This window comes from Nelumbo lutea, chromosome 1, assembly GCF_056320005.1.
Source record: "Nelumbo lutea isolate HS-2025 chromosome 1, American lotus-T2T, whole genome shotgun sequence".
NCBI lineage: Eukaryota > Viridiplantae > Streptophyta > Magnoliopsida > Proteales > Nelumbonaceae > Nelumbo > Nelumbo lutea.
Window position 1 is genome coordinate 78,584,912 of NC_142684.1, and position 20,197 is coordinate 78,605,108.

Below are 20,197 nucleotides of genomic sequence, written 5' to 3' on the forward strand. Positions count from 1 at the left end.
GACACTTTTTGAAAGTTTAGGTATTGCAGTGACACGTTTGAAAGTTTGGATACCATCTTGAAACTACTCCCAAAGTTCAGCATACTAAAGTGAAGTTTTCCCTAAAAAAATAGGGTAAATTACAAAGATCCCCTGTACTATGGGGTCTATGACAAAGACCCCCCTATACTTTGTTTTGCAACAAAGACCCCCTTGTACTATGACCGTGAGACAAAGATCTCCTTCCATTAGCCTTCCGTCCAAAAAGGTCGTTGCAATATATTTCAATCCCCATAATAACTATTTGGACAATTAGAAGAAAAACATTGTTCATCTTCACGATACACGAATAGCAACAACGGTAATCCCCTCTGCCTCAGATTCCTTCACATTTCTCTCTCTCTCTCTCTCTCTCTCTCTCTCTCTCTCTCTCTCTCTCTCTCTCTCTCTCTCTCTCTCCCCTGATTTCTCTTCTTCCCCTTCCCCTTTCTTTTTCCCGCTTTCGTCTATTTTCTGTTCCTCTCAGCCATAAAACCCTACACGCAGCGGAAGAAGGGTTCAAGGCTCAAGACGTAGAAGGCGTGATCCCCCGATGTTGCATTTGCATCTGCATCTGCTTCAATGGGTTGTTGCCGAACCCAACCATGTATGATCTCCCTAATGGGGTTTTCCCAAGCAAATAATCTATCTACAATTAATTTCCAGAAGAAGAATTCAGTTAATCTGATTCGGGTTGGGCATGTTAGCACGTGAGACTTCGAGAGAGGAGAGACCAAAGAGAGATTAATCTCATTACCTATTTCTTTTCGAACGTCACGAGATCTTTCCAATCAAACACTTTGTTCCCGCATGCCACCTTCTGGTTGTATTTAGCAAGCACATCGATGTAGACACTAAACAAGAAAGCAGTGCTTGTAACATATTGTGTGTTGGCTCCATCTCTGAGGTGAATCAACCCACTTGAAAATTCAAAGGCACTAATATCAGTTGTTGCTTCAAGTGGATTAATTATGGTGGTGTGTGTTGATTAAGATACTCTGTGTAGTAAGGGACAAACTTGGAGTGAAGTAGACCTTCTTATAAGGGTTCTCAAGAAGCACAAAACATACAAAGTTGTCGTGCTTCTTGAAGTTTTCTAGACTTTTTTCCCCTCCAAAATACAACTGCATAAGAGAAAGCTGAGCTAATATATATACATATACTGAAGTAATATATGCCCTGGACCTTGGAGACTAGTGGAAAAAATTGGAAAGTTACACCTAACCCCTAAACTTGATTATGATATTGCACTAGGTGTCGGATTAGGTTATTTTTTATATGCCAACCAGTGAGATCCTTTGGGGATCAAAACTTGGGTATGTTGGGACAGTTTGAGAATTCACTCGAGTGGGTGATCATAGTGACAAGATCAGCCCATTTGTCGGACAAAGTGAATGATCGGTACTGCGCTCTCTCTGATGGAAACCAAAACTGTCGGCAGTTGATTTCAACCATGTTTAAGATTTGTTTTGAAAAATATATTTATATACATGATCCATCTAAGCAGAGAATGCAACACTGCACCTTGCAGCCAAGGGAGAGGTCCTCTCTTGTCGGGCAGTGTTTGATCATTAAGGGATGAGAGGTTAAGTGTAAGATCATTTAGGGTTATTATACCCGATGGGCTAATCTCACTTAAGACCATTGTCCTTGGGCCTTCATAAGATGGCTGGACTCAATGACCATTTAGTATAAATGTCGGGCCCATTAAGAGCCCATACTGATAGACTTAGCGGTTCATTGTGTTTAGCACTGAATTCAGGTAGGGTTTGTCATACATGCTAGGTTGAACCCATATGACTTTTGTGATGTTAGTGTTAGGGTGCCACGCCATATAGAGAGAGTCAAGTTAGCCAACAATTAATAAGGGATGTGAGCCACCTCCTTAATGGGCTTAAAGCCTAAAGATTAATTGGATTAATCAGGGTGTCACATGACAGCTTAGACAACTTAAGCAGTTATGGACATGGGCAAATTTGGATATGGATATGGGTTTGGATCAGCAGATAAGGATAAGAAGATAAGTCTTATCCACTTAAAGAGTCCAGATCCAAATAAATATTTGGATTAGGAAGCTCCTCATTGAATTAGGAGTGTAGCTCTTTAAGCAATATAAATAGAAGAGGGCGAACTGCTCCAGGTTTAGACACTGCTCTCAGTTCTCTCTCTCCTTGTACTCTTATCGCCCTAACCCTAATTAAACCTCCATTCTTGAACTGATAAAGATCAGTTCTAATTTTGATATTTGGAAAGAAAATATCAGATCTAGCTCGTGCTCACCTCCCTTACTCAATCCAAGCTATTGGATTGTAGTTCTTGCTGAAGGACTGCATTGTTGAACTTGCTTCATGTCAAACTACACCATCTTCAATGGAAATGGGTTTTGATACCCTCTTTGGGCGTGAACACCTACTTTGGGAGCTACATGTATGGATTCTGTATCAGGTAATCCTCTCCCTTTCTTTTGGTTTCAAATCTGGTCCAGTTTGGTTCAAGAATGATCATTGAAAAATGCTGTTTTTCTAAAACTAGGAATACGATTCCCAAAAGGGAGAAAAGAAATATTTGAAATTTCGCCCAGCCACCATGCATGGTTCAGCCATCCATATGATGGATTTCCCCTTCCTTTATAGGTATCAGAGCCAAGTTCAATCTTGAGCCAAAATAAACCAGATCTGAATCAAGAATCAAATCAGCAGAATTGTTCTACTTTATTTGTGCATTTATCAATTTTCTGAGAATTCGGTTATCAAATTTAGGGCGTTTTGATCTAAAATTAATTCTTCATTATTCTGCAATAATTTTAGAATTGTTCTATCATTATCTCTTGAATTCTTGGGTTGTTTATGTGATGGAGATCGAATTCGTTAATGGCGCCAAGATTTGCGCACCTTGCAATTTTATTTATTCAATTTTGGTCTCTAAATATTTTTTTATTTTTATAAAAAAATGTACAGGATTTATTATGATGTAATTAATATAAAATTAGGTTTTTCTATTTTTTTACATTGGAAGACTTGCTAGAGTGTGCGAAGGAGAAGAAGAAATTTTGTAGAAAAGAAATCTATAATCTACGATTAACCCCTTTCTTGCAGGTTTGCAGTTTGTTTAGATCATATTCAGACAATCACACTTGCAGCCCTATGTTGTGTGCTTTCTTGATGTGATTGAATGTCAATTTCGGTTGTTATTTAATTCATATCAAAATCTTGAAAATTGTAACATGTCTTGGACACCAAACCCTAGGCCGAATTGACCTAGTTTGGTCCAAATTGGTTGGACCAAACCCATGGTCGATAGGGTCTGATCTCAGCCCCATGGTCACATTTTAAGTGGCCTAAATTCGGTTGTGGGCCAAGGGTTTGATGGCCCAGACCTAATTTCTGCTAAGTTAAAGCAAGATCAGCCTAGTTTACAGCATAATTGCTATACGGGCCGAACTACATTTTGTAGCTTAGCCCATATACCTAGATGTTATTATTTGATAATTCATGGGCTTAATGGGCTGATTGTGTGTTAACTTAAATTAATTAGGATCTTTACAAGTTTATTAATTGATTGGATCAATTTGTGGATGTGATTGCTTGTAATGTGTTGAATGTGATTCGCACATGGGCCATAAGAATTTGGCCCATGTTTAATCGTATGTGGTTCTCTGTGATGAATGCACATCATTGTCATAGTACCCTCAGATCATTGGATGATCTCCCTTCTCAATGAGCCCCCTGATCAGTTCCTCCCCAAGAGAAACCCTACAGAACCCTAACCCGTTTTGGGCCCATTTGAATATGACTTTATGAAAGTTAGTGGAAGCGACTTTGGTTTGACTTAAATCAGAACTAGGGACTAATTTCAACTTGTTCCCTCCATTTAATATAAGTGCAAGTGATAGGGAACTTCATATGATGAATTTTCTAAAGGCCTTCCATCATTAGCATGAAGGCAGGCTGAATCGGCAATGAGGAGTTACACCATAAAATTGGGCTATCCATTTGCTAGTCCAATTGGCTGGATTGCTTCATGAGATAATAGGGGCATCATAGACCGATGTGGGAGAGGCCTATCCTAAAATGGAAGACTCTTTCACGGTACCTTAGGGTCCATGATATGGTGGGTCAGTATTTATTAGATAGAAAGGTTTAACCTAAAATGACAATGAATCTTGTTTGATAGAGGCCAAAGGGAAAGCTTATTTGATGAGTGGATATGATCATTCACAGAAAGTGGTGGGGTTTTGTAGTTGAAACAGTTGGCTCCATGAACGTATGCGATTTCCCACATTTTTAGAGACAAGAACCATGTCTCCATCACTAAGATAGGAGGGAAATCTCAGAGATGAATAATTGGAGATGAAACATAGATAAAAGACATTTTTATGTAATTAACATGAATCAATTTTAGGTCGTGGACTAATTTGTGTCCGCTTTTACCGGAAATGGCAAAAGGACAATTCGCCAAGTTGTTGGATGATAATATGCTTAAGGGACCCAATTATGCTGACTAGTTTCATAACCCTAACCTGGTTGCTAAGAACCCCGCTCTGGAACATCTAGGTGATAGGGATTCTAAGGCCCGTAGAAAAGAGTATCAGGAATGGGAGGAGAAAAATTTCTTACCCAGTGTTGCATCATAGCACTTTTAGATAATGCTATCCAGAGGCAATTCGATAAGATCGAAGTCTCTCTAAAGACATCCTGGATAGTCTAAAAACTATGTACGACGAGTAGAATCGTTTTATCTGTCAAAAGGTCCTCAAACTGTTGATGACCACCCAGATGACCGAGAACCAACAGGTCCATGACCATTGTTTAAAAATGATGGGTTATATTAACAAATTAGAGGCTCTTGGTTCTCAGCTAGATGAAGACATCAAAACTGATGCAATCTTAATTTCTCTACCTCCCTCATTCAATCAATTTGTTACGAATTACAACATGAACAAACTAAAAGTTAGCCTTTAGTAACTTAGCAATATGTTGCAGATGTCCGAAGAACAGATAAAGAAGGATAAGCCGATATCCATGCTTGTTGAAGGTAGCAAGTCAGACAAGATAAAGAGGAAGGGCAAGAAGAGGCCTCAGAAGAAAGCAAGTAATCCGAAAAAGCAAAAGAAGGACAAAGCATCGGATGCATGTCACTTATGCAAACAAACCAAGCATTGGAAGATGAATTGTCGTTAGTATCTGGAAATCGAGAACAAAGAATGTAATTTTGAATCTCTTGTCATAGAGACCAATATGTTGGTTACTTCTGCATCCTGGATTATTGACTCCGGGACTTCAACTCACACACGAAACACATTATAGGGGTTCAAAGAAGGTAGAAGGCTGAGTGATGACGAGGTGATACTCTACTTGGGGACTTCTACAACTATTGCAACTACAACTATAGGAACTGTAGAATTAGTTTTCAGATAAGGCATTATCAAACCTAAGGTTGTCTTTATGTACTAACTTTGAGAAGAATTTTGATTTTTGTTTCAAAATTGTGCAAGGATGGTTATTCTATTTTGTTTAGTAATACAATTAATATTAAACTGAATAAAAAATTCCTCACTTACGGAGAACTTGAGAATGGTCTCTATGTCCTTTGTTCTTTTTGGAAATTAAGATAACCGAAACTACGTCAGAAATTATCCCCAAGAAAAGATCATGTGATACAGTAAATCCCACATGCTTATGGCATTACCGATTTGGCCACATCAATATAGATTGTATCACAAGGTTAGTAAATGATGATCTTTTGGATTTTTTAACTATAAAAAATCTTTCAACTTGTGAACCTTGTTTTCAGGGTAAGATGACGAAATGACCATTTGCGGGAAAGCCTGAAAGATCTACAAGCACACTTGACCTGATATATACCGATGTATATGGTCCCATGAATGTTAAAACACGTAACCAACATATTTATTTTATAACTTTCACCGGTGATTATTCTCGGTATGGTTACGCGTACCTAATGAGACATAAGTCTAGATCCTTTGAAAAGTTTAAGGAATTCAGACAAGAGGTCGAGAAACAGTTGGGGAGACAAATCAAGGCCTTTCGATCAGATCGAGGAGGTGAATATCTCTTCGGCGAATTCAGAGACTATTTAAAGGACAATGGAATTGTATCATAGTTGTCTCCTCCTGCTACACCATAATTAAACGGTGTGTTGTAGAGGAGAAATTGGACTTTATTAGATATGGTTCGATCACTCCTCGTTCACTCAGAACTACCTATATCCTTTTGGGGGTATGCATTGGAGATTGAAACTTACGTGCTGAAATGGGTTCCAACCAAATCCGTTTCCAAGATTCCATATGAGTTTTGAACTGGTAAGAAATTAAGTTTAAGACACTTGAAAATTTGGGGTTGTCTAGCACATGTTAAAAGAACAAGTACTGACAAATTGGAATCCAAAACCAATCGTTGCCTATTTGTAGGTTACCCCAAAAGCTCTTAAGATTCTTATTCTATGACCCAAGAGAGCAAAAGGTGTTTTGTGGTCGAAATGCCTACTTTTTTTAAGAAGATTATGTCTTGGAAAATCATCATCAGGAAATTGTTCTTGATGATGACAACTCAGGAATAGTGGGAGATGTCCCACATGTTTCAAATAACACCCAACTTAGAAGGTCTACCCAGGTTTCTAGACCTCCAATCCATTACGGCTATGATCAACAAAGTTACATGATGGAAGCCATGATTAGTGAGGAAGATCTCCTAACTTATACAGAAGCTATGTTGGACATAGATTCCTTAAAGTGGGTAGATGCTATGAGAGCCGAGATGAATTCAATGGAAATCAATGGAGTCTGGACTCTCATAAATCCACCCCTTGGGGTGAAAGTAATTGGTTGCAAATGAATCTACAAGAGGAAAAAGGGCTCCGATGGAAAGGTTGAGAGACCTATACAACTCGTCTTGTAGCGAAGGGATACACTCAAAAAGAGGGAATCGATTATGAGGAAACCTTTTCGCCAGTGGCGATACTTAAATCCATACAGATCCAGAAGTTGTAATAGCACACCATGACTATGAGATTTGGCAAATGGATGTCGAAACCGCGTTCCTGAATGGAGATCTTAATGAAGATATCTATATGCAACAACCGCAATGTTTCATTGTTTCAGGTCAATAACACATGGTGTGTAAACTTAACCAATCCATCTATGAACTTAAGCAATGATGCATGTGTTTCTATTATTTTGTTTATGATTTATGATGAGTTTGCTCTCATCGCAATTCTATGATTACTTTAAACTCATCGCAAGTCCATGCGGGTCCGGAGATCATCATGATTTTGCAATGGATTTAAACTCATCGTAAGTCCGCGCAGGTCCAAAGTTCATCGCAACCTGTTTTGGCTATGAGTTCATCGTAGATGTGTGATGAGTTATGAACTCTATGAACTCATAACTCATCACAGATGTGCGATGAATTATAGACTAATTATAGGCGTTCGCATAGTATTAGGTTGACACCTCCTCTATTAGGATGGTCTAAGTGATCACCCTGTACCTACAATTCTGCATCTGCATCTACTTCGGTGTATTGTTGCCGAACACAACCATGTATGATCTCCCTAATGGGTTTTCCCAAGCAAATAATCCATCTGCAATTAATTTCTAGAAGAAGAATTTAGTTAATCTGATCTGGGTTGGGCATGTTAGCATGTGAGACTTCTAGAGAGGAGGGACCAAAGAGAGATTAATCTCCTTACCTGTTTCTTGGCGAACATGAGATCTTTCCAGTCAAACTCTTTGTTCCCACATGCCACCTTCTGGTTGTATTTAGCAAGTACATCGATGTAAACACTAAACAAGAAAGTAGTGTATGTAACATATTGCGTGTTGGCTCCATCTCTGAGGTGACAGGATCAGTCTCTTTGTTGGATAAAGTGAATGATCGAAACTGCACTCTCTTTGATGGAAACCAAAACTAGCTGCAGTCGATTTCAATCGAGTAGAGAGTGCAACACTATACCTTGCAATCGAGGGAAATGTCATTTCTTGTCGGGCAGTGTTTGATCATTAAGGGCTAAGAGGTTAAGTGTAAAATCATTTAAGGCTATTATACCTGATGGACTAATCTCACTTAAGACCATTGTCCTTAGGCTTTCATAAGACGGCTAGACTCAATGACCATTTAGTGTAAATATTGGGCCCATTAAGAGCCCATACTGATGGACTCAGGAGTTCATTATGTTTAGTAATGAATTCGACCAGGCTTTGTCACAGAAGGTAGGTTGAACCCATATGGCTTTTGTAAGATCAATTTTAGGGTCTCACGCCATACAAAGAGAGCCAAGTTAGTCAGCAATTAATAAGGGACGTGAGCAACCTCCTTAATGGGCCTAAAGCCCAAAGATTAATTGAATTAATCCAAGTGTCACATGACAGCTTAAGCAATCATGTGACACAGGCGAATTTGGATATGGATATGGATATGGGTTTGGATTAGTAGATAAGGATAAAAAAATAAGTCTTATCCAATCAAACAATCCAGATCCAAATAAAGATTTTGATCAGAAAGTTCCTAATTGGATTAGGAGTGCATCTTTTTAAGCTATATAAATAGAAGAGGGCAAACTGCTCTAGGTTTACACACTACTCTCAATTCTCTCTCTCCTTCTGCTCTTGCCGCCATAACCCTAATTCGACCTCCATTCTTGAACTGATAAAGATCAATTATGATTTTGATATTTCGCAAGAAAATATCAGATCTAGCTCGTGCTCACCTCCCTTGCTCGATCCAAGCGGTTGGATTGCAGTTCTTGCTGAAGGACTACATTGTTGAACCTACTTCATCTCAAGCTGTGCCATCTTCGGTGGAAGTGAGTTTTGGTACTCTCTTTGGGTGTGAACACCTACTTTGGGAGCTACACGTGTGGATTTCGTATCTAGTAATGCTTTCCCTTTCTTTTGGTTTCAGATTTGGCCCGGTTGTTCAAAACGATCCTTGAAAAATACAATTTTTTTTAAAACTGAGAATATGATTCCCGAAATGGAGAAAAGAAAGTTTTGAAATTTCGCCCAATCACCCTACATGATTCGGCCATCCATATGATGGATTTCCCCTTCACCTACATTAAGAGATTCAATTTTGAAATAGTTATAAATTTAAATTTTGACTTTTACAAAATATTCAACTTCATTGGCCTTAGACCTAGCAAAAAGTTGATCCAACCCGCAAACTTGACCCAACACAACTTGAAAAACGGGGTTATATTTATTTACCTGAATGCAAGAATGACCCGGCCTGACCCAACTCAAAAAAAACTAGGTTGGGTTGGGTTGGGTCATGAGTTAACCTGCTGACCCAATTGTCAAGTTTAATTGAAACTATTTATGTATTGTTAGAAGTAGGGGCAGAGCTATGTCCCCCTCCCCCATGTCTTCAAAACTCCTATAAGACCCATTTAAATTCCAGACCTCTATTCTGCAAATCAAACCGATCCTAGAAGAATGTCTTAGAAAAAAGAAAAAAAGAAAAAAAGAAAGAATTTCATAAGAATGAGAGAATGGCTGCTTAAGTTTGGAGAAAAGGAATTAAGGTGACAAGTTTTTCACCTTGAATTTCCACAATCTTTATTACTCTGCCTTATCATTTGGACACCATTACTTTTGACAAACTTCGGATAACCAGGTTTATCTCCTCCGTGATGGAACTATCTCCGTTAACAAACTCCTCAATTGTACCATCCACCTCAATCACACTTCTTCCCCTTTCCTTCTTCATCCCCCTATCTGTAACTAGCTTTCTTATTCTCCAGACATCCTTCCACATCCCTTCCTCAGCATACATGTTTGACATGAGAACATATGCACCACAATCATCTGCTTTAAGTTCTAAGAGCCTCTGTAATGAGACCTCCGCAAGGGCCACTCTTCCATGAATCCGACAGGCTGCAAGAATAGATCCCCACAAAGAAGCTGAACTAGGCTCCATGGGCATGGTTTCTATTACATCCTTAGCTTCATCCAATCTTCCTGCACGTCCCAGGAGATCTATCAAGCACCCGTAATGTTCAAGCTTCGGTTTAATCCCATAAGCAATTCTCATTCTGTTGAAAATCTGCAGTCCTTGAGTTACTAAACCTGCATGATTACATGCACTTAAAACACCAAGGAAGGTCAAGTCATCCATCAGGTTCCCTTGCGTCTCCATCTGAGAAAAAAGCTCCAGAGCTTCTTCTCCAACGCCATTAATGCCAAGTCCGACAATCATCACGTTCCAAGATATGATATTCCTTTCTGGCATGCTATTGAACATCCCGCGAGCCTCATCCAGGCTCCCGCATCTCATGTACATGTCCAGCAAAGCGGTCTGAACTACGATATCAGAGATGATTTTTTTCTTGTGTATGTAGATATGTATCCACCTTCCTTGATCAAGGGCACCCAACTGAGAACATGCTGAAATTGCCCCTACTACGGAAATCTTGTCAGGTATGATTCCTTCCCTAAGCATTTGCTTAAAGAGACTTAAAGCTTCCTTGCAGTTCCCAGATCGGGTGTAGCCGTCAATCATGATGCTCCAAGAGATAACGTTTTTCTCAGGCATCTCCTCAAATAATTGGCGAGCAGAAAATATTTCTCCATGACTTACATACCCATCAATCATAGAATTCCAAATAACTAAATCTCTCTCAGGCATCGTGTTGAATAGCAGGCGAGCACGAGCAACATCACCGAGTTTCTGAAAATAACACAAGAGCATGTATTTCACAAACTCATCTGACCAGAAGTAGATTAATATTATGAAGTAGCGACAACAAGGAAAACGCCATAGTTGAAAAATGCAGACCTTCCCGTACCCATCAATCATAATGGCCCAGGAAAACAGATCTCTCTCCGGCATTGCGTCAAACAGTTTCTCTGCCTCGTTCATTTCCCCGCGTCCTACATACCCGCCTATCATAGAATTCCAAGAAACCAAGTCCTTCTCGCGGAATCCATCGAACAACGCTCGTGCCGAAGCCGTCTCGCCACACCTACAATACATACTAATCAGGCCATTCCTTACAAACAAATCGAATTCGAACCCTTTCTTCAAAACCTCTGTGTGGACCATCCTTCCTTCCTGCAATCCCAACATCAGCCGGCATGCCTTAAGAACAAAAGGGTACGTGTAGTTATCGACCGAGACACTTCCCATTCGCATCCGACCATAGAAATAAAACGCTCGAGAAGGACTCGAGCTTTCAGCATAGCCTTTAATCATGGTGTTCCAAATGAAGGTGTTTGGTTTTTCAATTTGAGCAAACATCATCTCTGCGTAATCCATGTTTAGAGCGCCTGAAGTTACGGAAACAACCAATCGGCTTGCGGCGAGTGTGTTGGAGATAAGGTTGGTTTTGATCAACTGGGCATGGATTTGGATAATCTCTGAGGTCGTTTTCGATCTTTGAAGAAGAGAGAAAAGTGGGTTCTTGAGCAGGAATTCTATTGAGGGAGAAAGAGTCATATGGACGAGTCAGAAGGGAGAAATTCTCCATTGATTAAGAGTTGAGACTGCTTGAAGAGGAATCACATTAGAACGAGAACTATAGATGATAAGCACAGAGGGAAAAATGAGCAACTAGTAAGAGCGGGCCTAGCGACCATTGCTTGGAGGGAGAGGGAGACCATTGCTTGGAGGGAGAGGGAGAGGGAGTAGAGAGGTGAAGACAATTTTTGCAGTTTCAAATTCAAATCTCCCTCGCTCTTTCACCCGCATGTATTTCAGTATTTGCGCTCGCAGCGGTCCAGAGCTGTCAATGGATATGGCCGGCCGGGACCCAAACTCCCAATACAGAGTCAAACTGTATTTTTTTGGGTAAATTACGAAGACCCCCCCGTAGAGGTCAGTGACAAAGACCCTTATACTTTAATTTCACATAAAGGCCTCTTGAACATTAGCTGTTAGACAAAAACCCCTTCAACCGTTAATTCAGTCACATGACAAAAAAAAAAAGTTAAGTAATCAAAATAATATCCATTAACTTTTCTCTATTTTTTTTAAATTCTCTTAGGCTTACTTTAGATCCGGTGTAAAATGTCATCAATGTAAAAAAGTATATACATTGATGAAGTTTTATACTGAACTGTATAATAGGTGATCATTACATTTTGTACATTTTGAAAACCATGATAAAAAGTGTAAAATTTTACATCCATCCATAAAATTTATGATGTAGTATTTACTTTGATAATGAATGTTTTACATTGATTCACAATATAAAATTCAATTCCATCCAGAGCCAACAAAACCGAACTAGTATAACTTTTACATAGTTCTTGATTTACACCAATTCCAAATGCAGTCTAACTAACTAACCATAAAAATCTTTATTGCTTCTCACCAATAAACATTTTTGAAATCTCACCAATGCATTTAAAGGATTGTTCACCATCACCAACATCAAAGATTCACTATGGCATCATGTAGATTGCTAATGGTCAAAAACTCTCGTTTATATCTGTTCATCACCCCTGTTGATGCTTGGATTAGCCAAGGGCAACAAAGTAATTTCACTCCCGAGCTTCAAAGGAAGGAGCCGAAAGCTTCGAAGGTCCGAAGGGGGAAAGCCAAAGTCAAGAACTACGTCCGAGGTGGAAGGTCTCTTCGAATACTGTAGAAGCCGAGGGCTTGTGATGAGTGTGTTGTGCAAGGGGTCCGAAGGAGGCTTCGGTACGGATCTTGCGAGGAATGAAGCATTAGAGGCCTCAGGTGAGTACCCGAGACAAAGACTCCAACGGTCAAGTTAGTATGTACACAAGGTGAGCTAGAGGTTTGGAACCGAAAGGTCTAGACGAGGTCTCAAATAGCACTTAAGTTATCAAGAGAGAGGCAGTCTCGAATCCTTTACCTTGTGGGGGTGCTTTGCATTATAGCCGGAGCTGCTAGGGATAATTGGAATTCTTTACCTTGTGGGGGTGCTTTGCATTTATAGCCGGAGCTGCTAGGGATAATTGGACTCAAATGTTCCATATGCAAGCCATACGAAGGATTGGAGAGATGTTCTGCCAAATGCGCCTACATCAACATGTGTCAACCTTGTACAGTCCAGCCGAATGCGCCTAAATCAACCCCTATCCTCTCGACACCTGAACAACAGCCTGAGCAACCAAATAGGCATTTCCCTTTTGAGAGACGGATACACATGATGATCAGAGCCCAAGGGGATAAGTATGACAGATTTGGGAATGGGTGGGTTTCATGGACTTTACAGAAGCCGGTTCAGAAGCTTCATTGCCGGCTCATACAACCACCCAGGTCCAGGTGTCCGTCATACTAATAGTAATGAGAAGAAATTAAGGAAAAACAGAGCTACAGCAGAAGTGAGAACGATTTCTATGGGAAAGGGACTTACTCGAATTCTGGTTTACATCACATGTCCATGTGATCCCCAAGATCAGACATACATGTTTTGAATTAAGGAAATAGAAATAACAATCATATACATAGATGCTGGAAGATCCCAAGATTTTCCAAAAATATTACTCTTCTACATAGATCTAAACAGGCACATTAGGAGGGTAATCCTGTGGATGTCTCTTGATTGTCTCTCTAAGTAATCTTTCTTGTTCAAGGAGATAAGATGGGGATGATCATAGACATTCGTGAACAAATCAGCAAATGGAGGTTTCTCCACCTTCTCTGCCACCTGTATTGCATGCAATATCTGCATTGAAGTGTGACCATTTACCTTTTTTACCAAGAATATTACAATAATATGAAGCAAAGTAGGAGTTATGTGGACCTCATGGACACCCACCTTCTTCCTCACACTGCTTCTAAGCTCTGATTCATCTTCATTACTGCACCAACCAACCATTCAATTCAATCCATTTTCTAATCTAGTAACAGGGCCTCGCGTGCTGATCTCCATAGTTCGATTTCATCAACTGGGCGATATTTCATATTTGGTGGAATCATCTGAAGTGGAGTGGTGCCCAACTCAATAGGTAATAAGCGCCTGAAAATTTAAAATCAAGGAGAAAATCAATAAATGGGAGGGAAAAAGACCACCATTGTTGCTTAAGAACAAACAACAGGTAGTGTCAGAAGAATAACGTAACGATGTACCTCTATTAAGATGGGCCTGTGTTCACTAATAGCCATTTCACGGGCTCTCTGCAGTCTGAACTGCACTATAAACAGCAATAGTATCATTACCATCTACTCGAATGCTACGTACTACTCGTAAGCACCTACCAATATATAAACTTGAGCACTATTAGCCTTGATCAATAAAGAGATTATAATTCTACTAATGGTGACGCAGCGTGGAAGCAATAACCAGGCTCGCTACGCAAGGATCGGGCGAATCAAGCTTCTAGCGAAGTAAGAAGAAAAGAAAAATCTTTAGGAGAGAGAAAAAGGGGCGAAGATTGATGAATAATTCTGAAGTGTGAATTGTCTATTAACTGGAAAATATAAATATTTATAATACATCTAGAAATTGTAAAAGAATTAGGAAAGAACAATTAGGATAGATCCAAACATCTAGTCTAATAGGATCGAACTCTTCTTGGCATGATCTCCACCGTTCGATCTCCCTTGATGCATGAATCTTGGGATGCTTGGATTATCTTGAATTTTTGGAAATCTTGATAAGTCTTGAACTCTTGAATTCTTGACGAGTCTTGAATTCTTGAATTCTTGATGAGTCTTGAATTATGATCCTATCCTTATCCTTATCCTATGGGTTTCCGCCCCCATGGTGAGATGGGCCGTGGGATGGGCCTCCATCATTCTCCCCCACTTGGAAAGAATTCAACCCCGAGTCGTGGCTAGGGTAGGCAAATGTCATCTCTGACAGGTAGCGATGGATGTCAGCAACATTGAAGGTCTTAGATATATCCATATGATCTGGCTGGTCCACGACATAGGCATTGTCATTGATTTTCTTCATGATCTTGTATGGACTGTATTTCCGAGGCTGCAACTTGTTTTATTTTCCCATGGGGATCATTTCTTTCCTCAAGAATACTATAACTTCATCACCGACGTCAAATATTTGTGGTCGACGATGCTTGTCTGCTGCCCACTTGTACTTGAAGTTGGTTTGCTCTAGATTCTACTTCACGGCTTCTTGGATGAATTGGATCTAGTCCGCCATCTATTCTGCAGAAGCACTGACATCAAGTACTCTAGGTAATTTTACTAGGTCAAGTGCATGATTTGGGACCTTCATGTAGACAATGGAGAATGGGGATCTACCTGTAGAACTGTGCACTGCATTATTATAGGCGAACTCGGCTTGTGCAATGGCGAAATCCTATTGTTTTGGTCTCTCCCGACATATGCTACGAATTAAGTTACCAAGGGTCCAGTTCACAACCTCGGTTTGTCCATCTGTCTGCGGATGGGCTGTGCTGTTGAAATTTAGTGATGAGTCAAACAACCTCCACATGGTCATCCAAAAGACTTAAAAACCTTGTGTCATGATCTAATGTGATGGTCTTGGGTACCCCATGTAGACGGACAATCTCCCTGAAAAATAATTTGGCTATTGCTGATGCATCTGTTGTTTTCTTGCATGGGAGGAAGTGAGCCATTTTAGAGAACCTATCAACTACCACGAAGACGGAATCCATATTTCTTTGTGTTTTTTATAGGCCTAGCACAAAATCCTTTGCAATTAAGTAATGTTCCCACGTTTTCAAGGATCTTACCACAACATAGAACTCTTTGTCATAGGTGGACCACTTTCTCTTGGCTTCACATGATTTTTTACTGAAGAAAGTAATGGGTCTCTTTTCTTGGGACAATACAGCCCCTATGCCAACTCCACTGGCATCACACTCAACCTCAAACAATTTATCAAAATTTGGTAAGGCAAGGACAAGAGTAGTACATAATTTTTCTTTTATGAGAGCAAAGTTCTGCTCTTGTTCTTCTCTCATTGAAATTTCCCCTTTTTCAAACATTCAGTAATGGGAGCCATAATACTACTAAAATGCTTAATAAATCGCCTGTAGAAAATTGCCAACTCATGGAAGCGTATCACATTTGTGACATTTGATGGGGTCGGCCACTCATGGCTTTCACCTTTTCTTCATCTACTTTAATACCATTCTTAGTCACAATAAATCCCAGGAATAATAAATTATCACTCATGAAAGTGCATTTCTTTAAATTAGCATATAATTTATTTTCCCCCAATGTTTTTAGGACCTCCCTAATATGTCCAATGTGCTCAGTGACATATTTGTTGTAAATTAAAATATCATCAAAATATACTACCACAAATTTTCCAGTAAAGGGACATAGTACCTGGTTCATTAGCCTCATGAATGTGTTGGGTGCGTTGGTTAGTCCAAAGGGCATGACTAACCATTCGAACAGACCATCTCTAGTCTTGAAGGCTGTCTTCCATTCATCTCCGGGGTGGATTCTGATATGATGGTATCCATTCCTGAGATCGATTTTTGAGAAAACCACAGCCCCATTAAGCTGATCTAGCATGTCATCCAGCCTGGGAATAGGGAATTTATATCCAATAGTAATTTTGTTGATAGCCCTGCTGCCGACACACATTCTCCAACTGCCATCCTTTTTGGGCGTTAGCAGAGCTGGTACTGCACAGGGACTCATACTGACTTGAATGTGTCCCTTTTTCAACAATTCTTCTACTTTCTTCTATAAAATTTCATTCTCCTTGGGACTCATCCTGTAATGTGGGAGGTTAGGTAGACCAGCACCTGAAACAAAATCAATATGATGACTCATCCTGTAATGTGGGAGGTTAGGTAGACTAGCACCTGGAACAAAATCAATATGATGTTGTATATCTCTCATGGGAGGGAGTTCATTTGGTAATTCATTTGGAACTACATCATGGAATTCTTCCAGTAGTCCTTGCATTTCCACTGGAATTTTATTTTCCTCCAGGGTCTCATTCATATGTTTCCCCTTTACTACTAACAAATGTACCTCATGGGTATCCTTACATTCTTTCATAAATTCAGCATGATGATGGGTAATAGTAAGAAATTTTTTCTCATTTGCTTTTGGGGCCTTAGGAATATTCTTTTCAGCTATGGGTAACAAGGTGTAGCATATACCTTCCTTTTCAAGTTGATAAGTATTCTTCCTACCCATGTGCCTTGCATCTGTATCAAATTACCAAGGCCTACCTAACAAAATATGGCAAGCATCCATGTCTATAATATCACAATAGACTTCATCATGGTATTTACCAATAGAAAATGGTACCTTGCAGCGTTCCTCCACTCGTACGCCACTTCCTTCCTTAATCCACCCAATTGTGTAGGGGTTTGGATGTTTTTCAGGAAGTAATTGTAATCTTTGGATGACACCCCTACAAATAATATTTTCTTGACTGTCACTTTCAATAATTAAATCAAATAATTTACCCTTGACAGTACATCTAGTGCGGAACAATCAGTGCCTTTGAGAGGTATGTTGATTTTTCTGTGACAACATTAATTTTCTCACAACACAGGTATATTCTTCATGTTCGTATGGACCCTCTTCATCTTCCCCATCAGGTCCACAGTATACTTCCCCTTCCACATCTTCTTCCTCCTCCCTTTCTACCATATTAATTGCCTTCCTCCTGGGACAGTCACTGGATCTATGTCCAACCTCATTACATTTAAAACATTTAATAAGAGCAGGCTTTGCATTAGGGTTACTAGGTTTAGGAGGGTTGGAAGGGTTACCTCAAGTATGTCCTCCTATAGTAACCTTACCGGCATTAGCTGTACTTGCCGGGTGAGAAGGTTGAACTGTTGGGACTGATTTGTTCCTGTCGACAGTTGCCAGTCTGTTGTCACTCCCGCTGTATCGGCGATAATTATCACTGCATGCCTTGTCTTGGAACATCAATTCTGCTTTCAAGGCTAGGTTCCTTGCTTCCTGCACACTAAGAACCATCTGTACCCCGATTTTATCTTTGATGAACAGTCTCAAACCGCTCAGATAACAGGCTGCCTGCTGGTTATCACATTCAGATAGTTGATTTCTTTAAGCTAATCTCAAAAATTCAGATGTATATTCATTAACACCACGAGAACCTTGCGTACACCGTTGGTAAGATTCAAACATGTATTGTTCATAATTTGGGGGTAAAAATCTACCTCTTATAAGCTGTTTCATGTGCCTCCAGGTTCGAACAAGACCCCTTCCCTCTCTGATCCGGGTCTCTCTCAGGCGTTCCCACCAAACAGATGCGCCTCCCTTTAACCGGAAAGCTACCAGTTTTACCCTCCATTCCTCTGGTATCTCCATGTACTCAAAGAATCTATCGACTTCTGTGATCTAATCTAGAAGTCCCTCTATGCCAAGATCTCCACTAAAAATAGAAATATCTACCTTGAGTTTAAATTCATCATTATTCCTACGGGGATTGAAATTACCTTGATTGTGCCAATTTCTGTAATTTCTGTCATTGCCAGGAAGAACTGGAGCGCCACCAAATTCTAGATCATCATCACTGTTGTCGTCAAGAACTGGGCGTCGGAACGCAATATTGACGGGTGGTCTGTCGTGGTCGTCTCCTTCGATCTGATGTGGATTTTCCCGATTCCGTGGAACAACCTCCCGTAACAAGGTTCGTAGTTGTTCAGTCACCTCTACCAACTGTTGTTCGATGTTACGTGTAGCCGTGCGCTGCTCTTCGATTGCTCTCCAAACAACTGGAAACCCTTGATATCCGTCACAGGGTGGGTTGCGACTGCTACCATCTTGGTTGGCCATCTGACTGGATGAATTCCCTGCTCTGATACCACTTGACGCAGCGTGGAAGCAATCACCGGGCTAGCTACGCAAGCAACGGGCGAACCAAGATTTTAGCGAAGCAAGAAGAAAAGAAAAATCTCTAGGAGAGAGAAAAGGTGGCAAAGATTGAGGAATAATTTTGAAGTGTGAATTGTCTATTAACTAGAAAATAGCAGTATTTATAATACATCTAGAAATTGTAAAAGAATTAGGAAAGAACAACTAGGATAGATCCAAACATCTAGTCTGATAGGATCGAACTCTTCTTGGCGTGATCTCCATCGTTCGATCTCCCTTGATGCATCAATCTTGGGATGCTTGGATTATCTTGAATTCTTGGAAATCTTGATGAGTCTTGAACTCTTGAATTCCTGATGAGTCTTGAATTATGATCCTATCCTTATCCTTATCCTATGGGTTGCCGCCCCCATGGTGAGATGGGCAGTGGGATGGGCCTCCATCAAATGGAAATATAGAAACCTATGAAAGCATGACAGGTGAGGAAGTACTTCGAAACTATTTGATGTGGAAATATAGAAACCTACGAAAGCATGACAGGCGATAAATAAAAAAAAATGGGGAATAACAGGGGACTCCATTACTGCTGCAAAATTTAATGCAGCTTGCAAATCACCCTAGGACAGTTTTTAAAGAGTTAGAAAAGCAAGGAACTAAATCCATTGTTTGAGCTTTAGTTCAATATTAATCGACAATGGTAACTGAATCTTGGCAAGTAGAAATGGTAGTCTGGGTATGGTTTCTACCTAAAACCGAGAAGAGAACGGCCTCCAACGACGGTTGCTACTGTGGTTTATTCCTAACCAGTGAAGACTGAGAAAACAGGACGACCGGTGATCGGTTGAAGGAAGATGAAAGTGGAGCAAGAAGAACGATGAAGGAGGAAGTAGAGTTTAAAAAATGATAAAATGTGTGCTAGAAATGTATCGAGAAGACAATGAACAGAGGCCCAGGTTTGAGGTTAGCTCACCGGGAGAGGGAGGGAAATGACGGGGATAAGGAAGAGAGAGGGAGTATGAGAGAATAGGAGAAAACAAAGAGAAAGGAGTGGGGTTTTCACACTGCCGCAACTACTCTTTTCTCATCGAGAAGACGATGAACAAAGGCTCGGGTTTGAGTTTAGCTCGCCAGGATAGGTAGGGGAATGATGGAGATAAGAAAGAGACAGGGAATATGAGAGTATTAAGGAAAGCTCTCCATAAGGTAATTCCACAAGACTATAGTTACCAATGGAGGCTCTTCCAGAATAGTAACTACTAATAAAGGATCTTTAGTAGCTGCCAATGTGAGATCTCCTCCAGTTACCAATGAAGGCTCTCACATAGATTTGGAAACCAATAAATTAGGTAGAAGAATTAATTAAAAATCTTTGTACAGTATATATATTGTACCCATCTTGTTAATAGGTCAAGCAATACAACAAATCTTTTATTTTTTTT

The 20,197-nt window shown here is 40.0% G+C and overlaps 1 protein-coding gene and 1 long non-coding RNA gene across 2 annotated transcripts; both read right to left on the reverse strand.

Moving 5' to 3' along the window:
• Positions 1-9,541: 9,541 nt before the first annotated feature.
• Positions 9,542-11,844, reverse strand: LOC148875567 (pentatricopeptide repeat-containing protein At1g08070, chloroplastic-like). Its single transcript, XM_088985139.1, has 2 exons — positions 10,815-11,844; positions 9,542-10,706 (listed from the first exon to the last, which is right to left on the reverse strand). The coding sequence occupies exons 1-2, from the start codon at positions 11,472-11,474 to the stop codon at positions 9,612-9,614; spliced, it is 1,755 nt and encodes a 584-aa protein (XP_088841265.1). The 5' UTR covers positions 11,475-11,844; the 3' UTR covers positions 9,542-9,611.
• Positions 11,845-13,186: 1,342 nt separating this feature from the next.
• On the reverse strand, positions 13,187-14,379 carry LOC148875568 (uncharacterized). Its single transcript, XR_016113041.1, has 3 exons — positions 14,079-14,379; positions 13,768-13,968; positions 13,187-13,674 (listed from the first exon to the last, which is right to left on the reverse strand). It is a non-coding gene; the product is annotated as an uncharacterized LOC148875568 (long non-coding RNA).
• Positions 14,380-20,197: the final 5,818 nt, after the last annotated feature.